The sequence below is a fragment of the Monopterus albus genome, unplaced genomic scaffold (genome assembly GCF_001952655.1).
Source record: "Monopterus albus unplaced genomic scaffold, M_albus_1.0 scaffold247.1, whole genome shotgun sequence".
Classification (NCBI taxonomy): Eukaryota; Metazoa; Chordata; class Actinopteri; order Synbranchiformes; family Synbranchidae; genus Monopterus; species Monopterus albus.
In genome coordinates, this window is record NW_018128127.1 from 45,181 (window position 1) to 59,172 (window position 13,992).

Consider the following 13,992-nt stretch of genomic DNA (forward strand, 5'->3'; position numbering starts at 1 on the left):
GGAAAGAGAGAGAAGAAACAGAAAACTGTATGTTAAACAAGAAGAAATAACTGCACAACCTATATACTAAAGGTTGGGAAATGAACAGGCTACAAAATATGGCCGAGCCTCATCAATAACATGCACAGCTTCAACATTAATATATTTCTGCTGTTTTCTCCACTAGTGTACCTCGTTCAGTCTAGTTTTAGATTTCATGCCTTATTTTTGTGTTTTTCAGGGATACTGTATGCAGTTGGAGGTTATGATGGAGCGACCAGGCAATGTTTGAGTACAGTCGAAGCTTACAATCCAAAAAGCAGCACATGGAGCTACATTGCAGAGATGGGCACGAGACGCAGTGGGGCGGGTGTGTGTGAACATTTGTGCATATTTGGTTTTCCTTAATTGTATATATTTTTATGGGATTTTTAAAATATGCACTAAATGACAGATATATGATTCTTAATGATTTTTTGCCAAGCAAGGCAAAAACACAGTTATATTTCTCTGTGCTGCAGTTACATAACCAAAATGAGACGGGAACATTGGGAACAACCCTGCATTTATAAAAGTGATCGCCACAGCTGTTATTTACTGTGCATCCAATATCTTCACAGGTGTAGGTGTGTTGAAAGGTTTACTGTATGCAGTTGGGGGACACGATGGCCCATTGGTGAGGAAGAGCTGTGAAGTTTATGATCCGGCCACCAACACGTGGCGACAAGTAGCTGACATGAATATGTGTCGGCGCAATGCAGGTAAGGGAAATGTTCTGTCTGCCAGAGGTCCTCAGGCGTGAGACGTTCCTCCTTTAAATGTTAATCTTCATTCTGTATGTGTGTGCGCTCAGGTGTGTGTGCTGTAAACAATGTACTGTATGTGGTGGGAGGAGATGATGGCAGCTGCAATTTGGCCTCCGTGGAGTTTTACAATCCAAACTCAGACAAGTGGACGTTACTGCCGACCTGTATGAGCACAGGACGGAGTTATGCAGGTCAGTATACAGGTCCACTGAGAGGCCACCTCTCATTTTCAGAAACTCTTTTTACATTCATACCTGCAAGCTGCCCAGTATAACCACAGGCTGACCTGTGGTTATACTGGGCAGCTCCACTGGAGCAACTGGGGTTAAGGGCCTTGCTCAAGGGCATCACTGTGGTGTTAATGAGGGTGGGGCAAGCAGTGCTTTATCAGCCCGATTTTGGTGGGACAGGAACTGAACCAGCCTCCTTCTGGTCACAAGTTTGCTTCTCTAACTTTTAGGCCACCACTGCTGCACTAACTTAATATTTTGGAACCAAATTTGCATTGTCTAAATTCATCATATAAATATGTTGTATAAATATAATTTAAAGAAGGGAAATAAATTAACAGTGTGAATTACTGCCCCATTGCCCCGCTCTATCCCAGGAATCATAATATAGCATCAATAAATTGAATTCAGTCGCACTCAGCTTAAGTTCAGTTCAATACAACTTCATATAGGGTGCTTGTATGCAGCAAGACAACAGATACATATGCATTCATTTGGCAGTTTATTAGGTACATCTATCTATAATAAATTCAGTTTTTGTTAAAACTGTTCTGGAGAGCGGCACCTAGCATAGCTGAGTAGTTTCAGCAGGCACCCTTGAATGGATGCACATTGCTGTTTGTGGCGTGTAGTTTGAATCTGGCCACAGACCCCTTGATCTCTTTCACCCTGCTATGATCATTTTGGAGGCTGTAGTCTGTGCTGCTGTTGAACTGTTTTTGTTATGCAGAGAGATGTTTCTGTTATTTAGCCCAGCCTGTTGTAAATGGGCTGGACAAAGTAATAGAAACATCTGTCAGTATAATGCAGTCCAGTTCAGCAGCACCACAAACTCCATCATTCAGAAGCACCGTACAGTTGAATCAACACCTCTTATTATCACCTTCAGTGAGCCATCTTAATGTTTGTTTGTTTTATCTACAGGTGTGACTGTGATTGACAAGCCGTTATGACTGCTCTTGACACCTGCCAATGATTAGGAGCAGTGTATTCTCCTGCGATCTCGGATCTGTCTATGATGCCAGTGCTTCAGTGTTAGGTAGCATTAGCACAGGCACTGACACCGATGAAGAAAATGATAAGATTGTTGAGGAGGACGATGACGATTTTTGCACTTACATGAGCAGGGGAAGCCGTAACAAATGGGAGGTTCAAACCCGTGTTTTAATTCCCTCCTGGCAGGAGTGCAGAAGTGACTGGACAAGTTTGAAGCACCACTGTACCACTGCAGTGCCACTGAAGTTCTGCTGATATGAAGCTACTATAGCTGCAAAGTTACTTATATTATTAGTAATGTTAACATGAACCAGCTGTGACGAAAACGACTGATCTATGGGAAAGGAAGGCAGAGAAGGACCATCTGGGACTGAAATCTTTGTTTCTCCCTTCTTTTTATCCTCTTGGAAAGTGTGTGTCTGAGTGTGTCTGTGTGTGTGTGCTTGCATATAAAGGTGCTCCATTGCTTGCACATGTGAGCATGTGTGTTTGTGTGCATCTACGTCTCTGTGTGACGATGCCTGATCCAACACTGCATGAACGCAGTCTGTCTGACCTCTGACCTTTACAGTGTTGCAGTGTGGCTGTTCAAGAGTGCCTGAATGTCAGACTACACCTTGCTTCCCTCTTCTCCTCTGATATGCCTCGAGTACTGTTACTGGACAGAACCTAGCTGGACTTGGCTGCTGTTTTGGGATAAAGAAATACATTTTGAGAACTAACTTTAGATTGGTGTGTCGGCCTGGATAAATTCAGAATGACCACACGAAAAGCCGTTGCAGGAAATGTTCATTTCCTTACAAAAAGCACTAACAAGACTGACTGGAGTACTAACTGTTCTGGTAAAGGAAAGCATCATTCATGTTGCCAAAAACAGTGACAGACAGAGGGCAAAGCCATTATGAGATGAAAACAGTTGTATGATTCAGTGCTTTACTGTCACCTGGCAGCCATCTTTGCTGTGGTTGTAACCACTAATGACAATAGCCTGAACTCATTGCATGATCCCATCTCTAATCTCTTATCCTTCTACCCTCTTGCCCGTCGGTGTAGCAGCCCTATTAACTACTGCACACCCTGACGTACTATGAATGTGCCAATTTTAACACATCTCTTCTTTCTGTGTCTTTTTATTGCTTTACTGATCTGTTCTCTTGTTCTGGAAAGTGACCAAACATTCTCTTGATTTTCTTTTTTTCTTCAGTCTTTTTCTCTTCCATCACCTCTTATATTAAACATTACTCTAATAGTAACTGGTGCCGCTGTTTCTTGTCAGTGTTTTGAGGAATGTCATGTAGGCTAATGACAATGTTTCATTACTTGTTTTTTATTATCATTAATAAATATGCTTCTTGTATTTAAAGCTGGTAAATGATATAATCCGTTTTTATTTTATTTTATTTTTTTTTGCCAAATCAGTAAAGCATTGAATTTAAATGTTCTCTGTGTGATATTCTGAAAATTGTACAGTGATAATATTAAACAGGTTGGGCATTTAACCTCTTAATTTTTTAATACTGACCAAAGTGTTTTTTTGTTTGTCTGTTTTTAAGGCTATTAAAAAAAAAAAGCTGGTGGTTCAACTGTGGGATCATTTTGGAAGTTTGCGGTTTGTGGTGCTGACAAGGGATTATATTTTTAGTTGTGAGGCTAGGCTAAATAACATAAACATCTCACTGTGGAAAGCAGTAGGCCTACACTTCAACAGCAGCATCAACTATCTTCCAAAATGACAATTCATTTCAATCAGTGCATCTATTTCAAGGACAACTCAACATTAACACCTTCATGAGGATTTATTGCAGGACTGTTATGTTAGACTGCATTGGATCTAGTGTATAAGATGTAATTTATGCATATTAATGTGGTTAGTATGAATTTTGCTGAAAAAACGACTGTTATAAATAGAAATTAGTTATTTAAAAAAATCTACTTTCTGTTGATTGGGGCTACTAAATAATAAGGTTTACTGGGTGAATTGTGATTCATTCTCTCTCAATTTATTTGTCAAAGCCTCTACGACATTTTTAAAACCTGACATTGACTCCCAAGTTCTCTGACCACCCTCTTCCTTTTCACTGTCTGTGCAACGCTGGACAAAGCTCGCCTCTGATTGGCTGTTGTTGCAGTAACCGTCCGTCTGACTATCATCGCTCCATTCAGTTAACCAATCAACGAGGCCGCCCGGCCCCCAACGTTAGACGCCTTCTCTTCTTGGCCCATCAGGGTTTATCAATATTACTGCACTTCACCACGTCGGGTGCCACTCGCTCAGGTAGACGGGACGTACCGCAGAAGAGTAAGTAAACATTTATAAGGGACTACAAGTAAGCTAGTGAGCTGAGTTTTTAACTGCACTGGCAAATGTTTATTCCTTTTCCAGCATATAAACCAAGAATGGGGCCAGGAAGCTCGATGTTCAGCTGTAAAATCTTGTAAAAGATACTTAAGGCATGTGTTACCTGTAGCACACCGTTTTTAAACGAATAAACACGCATCAGTTTCGGTGGGCAAATAGCTGTTATATTGGATCCTAATGGTTGAAGCAAAGAGAAATAGTAGGGTGTTTTTGTCGGCCTTTTGGTAAAGTTAATTCATTCTGTAAAGTCTTTTTGCACGATAATAAAAAAAAAACTTCAACGATACGGGGACTAAATCTTTTGGTAAAGTTAATTCATTCTGTAGTCTTTTGTGCACGATAATAATAAAAAACTTCAACGATACGGGGACTAAATAACTAGCTACATTTATTCAAGTACTGTATAAAGTGATACATTTTATGAGGATTTTTATTATATGCTTCATTGTTCTTACTCTGCTATATCTTTCAGGGAGGTAATATTGTTTTTTACTCCACTTTATTTTAACAAGTAACACTATATCTTTGGTTATATTAAACATATGATTACCTTATAAAATATGATAACTTGTGCTTTTACATTTGAAACTAAGTTGCTGATTATACTTCATTTTGAATCTATCATTTTTATTTGGAACACACTGTGTTATTACTACTTCTACCAATGTAATGAGTCTGACTACTTACTCAACTATTGTATGTTAGTAGTGTGTACAATATAATACATAGACATTAAAGGTCAGATGTTGTAGTTTCGCTGTTTTTTTTAGCAGTTTCTTTCTCGGCCTCTTGTTGATGCAAATTTTGTAAATTTTAAAAAACTAGATTAGAGTGGAGTAACATGACTAGAATAGTGATTGACTTGAGTAAGTCCAGCTGTAATTATAAGATATCTTTTCCAGTACTTTAAGTCTGTGAATGCTGTGTAATGTTATATGTACGGTAAATACCACAGATGTAACACCGTGTGCCTGTCTTCAGGTCTCCTCTTCAGACCTGCAGCCACCTTGCAGTCCACGATGGCAGTGAATGGTACCGCACACATCTTGAGCTCTGCCTACCTTGCAGTGGAATACATAGATGCGGTGCTACCAGAAAACCCCCTCCAGCCCTCTTTGAAACAGGCCTGGAACTACATGTTGGACAACTACACCAAGTTCCAGATTGCCACCTGGGGTTCTCTCATCATGCATGAGTTCCTCTTTGTCCTCTTCTGCCTGCCGGGTTTCCTCTTCCAGTTCATGCCCTTCATGCAGAAATACAAGATCCAACAGGTTTGTGTGTGGTTTTGGTCATTGGATGTGATTTTATTTTTACAGTCTGAGGTTGCTTGAAATAAACCTTCCCTTTGTTCATGTAGGACAAGCCAGAGACCTGGGAGAAACAGTGGAAATGTTTCAAGGTGCTGATATTCAACCATTTCTGTATCCAGCTACCTTTGATCTGTGGGACTTACTACTTCACTGAGTTCTTCAGCATCCCTTATGATTGGGACTCCATGCCACGCTGGTCAGTGTGATGACAGTAATACACATCTTAATGCATACCAAAGATATACACTGTGTGGACAACAGTACTGGAACATCTGACCATTACTCCAACAGGGACTTTAATGTCAGTGCTTTCAAATACATAGAGTTTAATATAGAGTTGGTCCCGTTTGCAGCCATAACAGCTTCCACTCTTCTTGCAAGGCTTTCCACAAGACTTTGGAGTGTCTCTGGGGGAATTTGTGCCCATTCATTCTGTAGAGCATTTATGAGGTCAGGCACTGATGTTGGATGAGAAGACCTGGCTCGCAATCTCCATTCCAGTTATCCCAGAGGTCTTGGATGGGGTTGAGGTCAAGGCTCTGTGTGGGCCAGTCAGGTTTTACCACACCAAACTCATCCAGCCATGTCTTTATGGACCCTGCTTTGTGCATTGGGGCACAGTCATGTTGGAATAGAAAAGGGCCTTCCCCAAACTGTTTCCACAAAGTAGAAAACATTGTCCAAAATGTCTCGGTATGCTGAAGTATTAAGATTGCCCTTCACTGGAAGTAAGGGGCCTAGCCCAAACCCTGGAAATTAGCCCCATACCATTATCCCTCCTCACCAAACTTCACAGTTGGCACATACTGCTGCTACACATGCATATTTATAGTTGTCACAATCAGGATGTGAGTGAAACGTGGACTAATATGACTTGACCAAAATATTTTCTTTAGGTAGTAGCAGATTTTTAAAAATATTCTTTTGACAAAATATTAAATAAATTGTACAAAACCCAAATAAGAACATGCAATGTCTGACAATAAATGAGGACATAAAGGAGTACAGTTACAAGGCTCTATTGTGATAACAATGTAAGAATTAAGTGGATAAATACAGTACAGTGTTTCAGGCTGGATGTGTTTGATTTTGTTAGATATAGGGTATATGTAAAGCAAGTGCATTTTTTTTTATTTATTCACATCTCTTAATGTCTTTTTTTGTTTTGTCAATGAGAAAAGCCCAATAAAAACATCCACTCTTTAGGGCAACTTTAGCTAATAGTAAGTTAGATGTTAAATACATGCTCATGCTACATAACTACTGTGTGGTTAAGGTAGCAGCCTGTCACACAGCCTCTGAGAAAATGTTGTTTTGCCTATTTTTTTACATCACCTGCAAAACAGTTCATATGAAAACCAGTGATATGTTCTCCATTATGTCTTTTTGTGGGCATGCTGTACAATAATGCACATTAATAATATTGTGGCGACCGCTGGCTGGGTTGAGGAGAGCTGGTCCAATCCTAACCTAACTGTGCAACTAACTATCCGGCTGTGTGCTGGCACCTAGGCTGACAATGAGGAGAACACCGTCTCTGTCTTTTCTTGGCTTTATTCAAGCATGCAAAAGCAAAAAAGAAAAGGATTGCAAAACGCAGCACTATGTGCTCACCAGAAAAAGTAACAAAACAGAACAGTACAGGTTTCTCCTCGAACTTTACCATCGCCCGTCAACAGAACCAACCACACACGCCCACCTGTCATCCCTCTTATACCCTCCCGCACCTGTTCCTCCACCAATCCCACATTGGCCAGAACAGCGCGGCATTTCGCAGAAAACAGCGGTAACCAATGCAAGCACATTATTCGAACATTACGGCTGCACCCACTTAACACAGAACAGAACATAAACATAAGCGGCTGGTCAGGGTCGCCACAATATGATATAGACAATTATTGGACATAATTTAGAAAATTTTCTATGTATTTGTATGTATAATACCATATGTTGTCATTATTACATGTTGTAATGCTGTGGGATGAAAAAACATTTCAAACTGTGCTAATGGCTTTATGTTAATTTTTATTGACTGGGATAATTCACTCACTTTTTCTCTGTCTCTCTCTTCTTCCAGGTCATACCTCCTGGCTCAGTGCTTTGGTTGTGCTGTTGTTGAGGACACCTGGCACTACTTTGTCCATCGCCTGTTGCATCATCGCAGGATCTACAAATACATTCACAAAGTCCACCATGAATTCACCGTGAGTAAAACACACAGGTGATAAGATAAACAAACGCAAATACACTGCTTTCTGGTTAATCTCTTAACTGCAAAATGACTTATTAGACATGCAGTAGTCCATGCACACACAGTCTCTCTGCTGTCCCCCAGGCTCCGTTTGGCATGCAAGCAGAATACGCCCATCCTGCTGAGACTCTCATCCTGGGCACTGGTTTCTTCATCGGCATCATAATCTCCTGTAACCATGTGTTCTTCCTCTGGGCCTGGTTGGCTTTCCGCCTACTGGAGACCATAGATGTCCACAGGTAGGACACATTAACAGTTTCTATATACATGTGCACACACTTTCTCATTTTGCACACACTTTTCATTTTGCCTTTCACTACAAATAAGGTTGAATGAGAAGGGTATGGTTATTAAGTAGGCTACTGACTTAGGGGGGTGACAGTGGTGCAGTGGGTAGAGTAGTCGTCTCCCAACCAGAAGGTTGCCTGCAGTCCACATGTCGAAGTGTCCTTGGGCAAGACACTGAACCCCCCAAGTTGCCCGTGATGGCGGCGCATATGCACGCAGCAGCCCAGGGCCCTCAGTTCCAAACAACATTTCGTTGTACGTGTCACAATGTTACAATGACAATAAAATAAAGCTTTCTCTTCTTCTAGTAGCTATTATATCAACTCTGTCAGTAACTTGTGAGGTTGACCACTAGGGGGCCTCACTCAGCACCAAATGTTAATGTCTTACATTACTAAGGTGAGGTTGAAATTCTTTCTTATAGTATAGGCTTATTAATTTGCATTTATACTTTAGTGTACCTTCTTTGCCATAATAAACGTATCATATCTTCAGTATCACCATTTGGTATTATTTTTGAATGAAAGGGTGGTTTACCTTTATTTCCTTCTTCTTCATTCTTCCTGTCAGCGGTTATTACATCCCTCTGAACCCGCTCCACCTCATCCCATTCTATGCCGGTTCTCATTTCCACGACTTCCACCACATGAACTTTACTGGAAACTACGCCTCCACCTTCACCTGGTGGGACAAGCTACTGAAAACAGATGACCAGTACAACAAGTACATGCAGAAAGAGGAAGACAAGAAGGAACATTAAAGTTCACACTAACACATCTGGTTTGTCAGGAGGAGAGAAGATGGTCTCACGGTGAGCACACAGAGTGTCTGCGTGCCTCTTAAAAATGCACACACTAAAGGTGTCTTTTAAGTGAACCAGCACTTCTTTAGTTTGATTCCAGATCAGTTTGTTGACTCCAGGCTCCCCTCTGTGCCTTTCTGCAAAATAAGTGTTGTTGTATGCCTCTGACAACAGCTGAATAACAAAAAAAACATCAAAAACATTTTGATTTGTCTTTATGATCAGTTACTTTGCTTGGCCTTTGAATGGGGAAAAGGCTGTACCATGGTTTTCTTGTGACACTCTTGTGTATGCCTCTGAATGTCTCAGCACTTTAGCACTTCCTCTTGAAGTTAAACTGAGTCACAGTCACACTGTTTTTACTCTGTTAAGATGCAGTTCAGTGGAAACTGTCTAATCTCAGTGGCAACTTCTGAAAGAAGTCAGCCGTGTTTGATGCAAATCCATGTAAATGTTTGAGAAAAGGGGGCTGGTTCATACAGAACAATTTAGACTGATGATAAATGGTTTTAATTTTTACAAAAATGAAGCCTTGAAGCTGCTTTGTTTTTCTCTTTTTGCCATATTAGAATAACATTTGAACAGGAATTTGGGTTTGTTGAGCTGCTTTATTGATTGAATGTGATCAGATCATGACACATTCAGTGTAGCACTGTATTATATAATTATATTATATATAATTGATATTGGTCAAATTATTTTCATTTTATATTATTCTTCAAGCTTCATATTTGTAATAATTTCTCCAATTATGTTGTGGAATACTTCTGATATGCCTCAAGTACTGTTACAGGACAGAACATAGCTGGACTTGGCTGCTGTTTGGGGATAAAGAAATGCATCTCTACAGAAATACCTAGCTGCTTTGTTCTTCTCTTTTTGCCACATTAGAATAAAATATTTGAACAGGAATTTGGTTTTGTTGAGCTGCTTTATCGATTGAATGTGATCAGATCACGGTACAGTATGTGTGCCACTGTACTGTGACAATTTAGTTTGTTATTGACACAGACACATCTATACAGAGGCTGGGAATACTCACAGTTCAAGCTTGGATGTCCATGTTTAATATCAGCTGCACAGATTGGAATCTGCTCAGCAAATGTTTTAATTCTGCAGTATAGACATAGTAAATGTGACTGATTTCATGAGGATAAACTATACATTCACTGGCCACTTTATTAGGTACACCTGTACAATTGTATGCAATTCAGTGCAACACTTTTGTCTTAAATTTGTTGGATTTACTTGATTGTAATGTGTATATCGATCCCACACAATGATAATGTGTCAAACCAACATAATTTCCTTCTGGGGTTGACTTGTTCCACTTATGTTAACAGAGGAAATATGAATGAATTGCGTTGCATATACTAGCATAATTTGTGTAAATCCAAAGACCCTGTGAGTCCTTTTTTCAGTGAGTGTTTATTTTATTTTGCACAGCAAGAATTTATTTGTAATAGCTTAATTTATTTTGATGTTCAGAACATAATGGACAGCCTTCATTTTGAAAATCATAACAGGATATTTCAACATTGTTTCTGGCTTCACACTGGAGGCTGAAAATCAGCCTGCGTTCAGGTACAGCAGCGCATCATACACACAGAGAGAGAGAGAGCGAGAGAGAGAGGAGGGATATTTATAGCCTAAAGCTAGGCTGCAGCACAGAGATAAGGCTTAGGACCAAGCCGCAGGCAGACGGCTTTGAGAAAAGGAGACACGCCAAAATGAAACAGTTCCTTTCGGTAGCTTTATTCGGGGCCGCAGTGGTCGCCCTGGTCGGCGCAGCCGGTAACGACGGTGAGATCTCCTTCGAGTACCACCGGTATGAGGAACTGCGGAAGGCGCTGGTCTCGGTGTGCCGACCATCACCCGCATCTACACCATCGGGGAGAGCTTCGAGGGCCGCGAGCTGCTGGTGCTGGAGATGTCCAACAACCCCGGGACGCACGAGCCTGGTCAGTTTTACGCACACATAATGCATTGAATGTGCACCTCATCCCGCTCCCATTGTCCTTGCTTTCCTTCATGATAGGAGCCCATGACCACACGCTGTGATAACACAAAACACATCACACACTATTGCGCATAGCAGCTTGATGATGCTCTTATTTTGCGTGAGGGTTATATATAGCAATGATCTCTGTGGCTGATGTTGCTTAAATGGTCAGAAATCGTCGGAGGAGGGGCGCAGGTGTGTCGTGTAGTCCGTGAGCGCAAGGCCTGCCGCATCATTTCAGAGGACTCTAGGTGACAGATTGTGGGATCAGCCACGCAAAGCCGCCATTTTGCTGGTTAATAAGAATGCAGTTGGGCCCGGGCATATTATGACTTCCCTTTATTTCCATCACATAGCTCCGAAGTGTGAGGACTGGACTGGAGGATGCAAGAAGCCCTAGAGTAGAAAACGTGATGTCAGAAAACGTGACATCTTTTGGTTTGAGGAACAGGCAGAGGAACTGCAAATGTAGACAAAAACCACTGAAGATTTTTGCAATGTCCCTTCCTCTTTTTCAAAAGTTACATCAGATTAGTGCAAAAAACACAAGTTAATTTTTATGTGAATATTCCTTCAAAGTCTATTTCAGGAGTATGGCTGCATTTTAAAATTTGTCACAGATAGACACACACACTAGCACACACTGTAACAGGGAGCTTCCAAAGCTTTTTGTAAATGGAGGATGGGCCTGCATTACCATAAGTAATAACTGAGAGTCATATTATCCGGAATGTTCCTTTACTTCTTCCATATTGTTTTATTTCAGACTGGCATTAAATGAGACAATATATACTTTGATTTTGTGGCGTTTTAGCTGTGTATTGTTTGTTTCTTAATGTCAGACTCTGTCTGGGACAAGGATAAAGGTAAATCCAGGATTATTGTACAATCTCTGAAGAAGTCTAAAGTGCAGCATTAATAAACTAATGAAAACAATGTAGTCTAATACATCAATCCTGCAATAGAAGGTGATATGTTATACAGATGTTTCTGTTTTTTAGCCTAGTGTAAATGGAATGGGGTGGACAAAATAAAAGAAACTGTCAGTATAATGTAATACAAAGCACCGCAAACTACAGTACCTGTCCAGATGTTGTCAACACATCAAGCCACACCACATATACTCAGACCAAGGTTTGAACCTCTAATGCTTCAGTTTATCTGCAACAAAGGTACACTGTGTACTCCCGATAGTGACAGGAACACTGTTGCAGCTCTACAGCCTGTATTACATTAAACCTTTTAGATGAACCTTTAATGACTGTCTGGGAACAGGTCAGTGATTTCTGCCCCCCCTCCCCAAGAAACTTGGCCTGTGATTACTGTTTGGTTTTCATTCCATTTTATATGCTGGTTTGCAGTACAGGCAGTGGTGTTTCAACTGCATGTGTCACATGATATTTTTGTGTAAAGGTGTATTTTTGTTCTCCTGCACTTACTAGTATACCACAGCTTTTGTGTGTGTTGCAACTCGTATGGTCACATAGTCTAATGACCATACATATGTACTAAATAAGCCTGTAATAGTGTGGTGGGTGTGCACAGGCATGAGTCACAGTAGCGATGTGGAGCCCTTATTACTACCAGATGAGTTTCCAAGCCGCTGCTTCACCAACAGGGGTGCTCCCTCCCTCTTCTATGCCGAGCAAAACATCTACAGAGAGAAGGAGGGGATGAAACGGAGGGCAACAGGCAGGAGAGCTCTAGAAAATGAAATGGCAAAGGAGAGAGAAGGGCAAAAAAGACGATGGTGTCAGTGTGAAGAGAGGAAAAGATGAATGTGTGTGAGAGACAATGAAAATAAAAAAAGAACCAGAAACATCTTTAAGCTTTTCTTCAGATGCCCTACCGATATATTATCTGACCCTGCAATGTGTTGAAACTCTAAGGTGGAGCTGAAATAGGTTGCTGGGGCAGCAGATTGCCTTATTGCTCCGAGCTAACAGTTGGCTGGCTGGATGGCTGATGCCTCTGTCAGTAAGCAACCATCTGTCATACACTGCGGCACTGGAACAACCTATAGCCATCACTGTAAACATGCTGGTTATTACACAGTGCATGCAGGGTAGGACAAGCAGCAGGAGAAAGTAATTGAGGATATTTAGTATTGTAGTTAAAGAAGGTGTAATCATTTTTATATCAACAGTGGCTTGTTATATGTGACAGGGGTTGCTTGTAGTGATGAACCCACAGCAATTTACAAAGGTGGAAAGTGACTACTGTAAATACATTTAGCTTCTCAAGTGCGGTACAGTTTTCTGGTATCTGTACTTTACTTGGGTATTTTCATTTTAGAGGCAAATATTGTACTGTTTACTCAACTACATTTATTGATAAGTTTAGTTACTTTCCCAGCAGCAGTAATTCAAATTCTAAGCATATTAGGTAGTTTGTTCCTGTCAGACAGTGAGGTTAGCTGTTGCTAAGCTGAGCTAACTGTTAGTGAGCTAAGCTAACTGGCAGCTGCCTGTAGCTTCCACTACACTTCAAAAGGACATCTTGTAATTTTACTGCTATTCATCTATCTGATTGCTATAGTTTCTACCTTTTCAAATGATTTTTTCATATTTTTTCATGGTGTACATGACAGACTATAACATAATTATACTTCGCAAGATTAAAATGTCTCATTGACCGCTTTTCTTTCGCAAGATTAAAATGTCTCATTGACCATGTGAAATGGACTTTAGCTAAACTTGTTTGATTTTCATGTCTGGAGCCATTTACAAGGCTTCTAATGTGAGGAGAAACTCCATCTTGTAATGGTTTTGGCTTGGTCTCAAGGTGGAAAGAAATCATGAATGTATGAGGTACTAAGACTCTACACTGGACCGTTTTATCAGATGACAGAGGAAGCATATAATCCCCACTGAGCACGCACACAGATGCTGAAGTGTGTAGCAGCTAGAAACACTATTGGATATGGTCATATCAAATGACATATGGTGTAATGAAACATGTTTTTA

The 13,992-nt window shown here is 40.6% G+C and overlaps 3 protein-coding genes across 3 annotated transcripts in view; all 3 read left to right on the plus strand.

Annotated features, from left to right (window-relative positions):
• Positions 1-2,014, plus strand: part of klhl2 (kelch-like family member 2) — a 16,526-nt gene extending 14,512 nt beyond the window's left edge. Inside the window, exons 12-15 of the mRNA XM_020620793.1 lie at positions 221-349; positions 600-740; positions 833-976; positions 1,940-2,014. Of these exons, the coding sequence (XP_020476449.1) occupies positions 221-349; positions 600-740; positions 833-976; positions 1,940-1,968 (443 nt within the window). The 3' untranslated portion in view covers positions 1,969-2,014. The remainder of the gene's footprint in view (positions 1-220; positions 350-599; positions 741-832; positions 977-1,939) is intronic.
• A 2,150-nt stretch (positions 2,015-4,164) lies between these two features.
• msmo1 (methylsterol monooxygenase 1) lies at positions 4,165-9,930 on the plus strand. Its single transcript, XM_020620751.1, has 6 exons — positions 4,165-4,310; positions 5,352-5,644; positions 5,731-5,879; positions 7,761-7,887; positions 8,019-8,173; positions 8,793-9,930. Exons 2-6 carry the CDS (start codon positions 5,390-5,392, stop codon positions 8,980-8,982), a joined length of 876 nt encoding a protein of 291 aa, XP_020476407.1. The 5' UTR covers positions 4,165-4,310; positions 5,352-5,389; the 3' UTR covers positions 8,983-9,930.
• A 658-nt stretch (positions 9,931-10,588) lies between these two features.
• The window catches only part of cpe (carboxypeptidase E), a 13,615-nt gene continuing 10,211 nt past the window's right edge, over positions 10,589-13,992 (plus strand). Inside the window, 2 exon segments of the mRNA XM_020620780.1 lie at positions 10,589-10,884; positions 10,887-10,985. Of these exon segments, the coding sequence (XP_020476436.1) occupies positions 10,755-10,884; positions 10,887-10,985 (229 nt within the window). The 5' untranslated portion in view covers positions 10,589-10,754.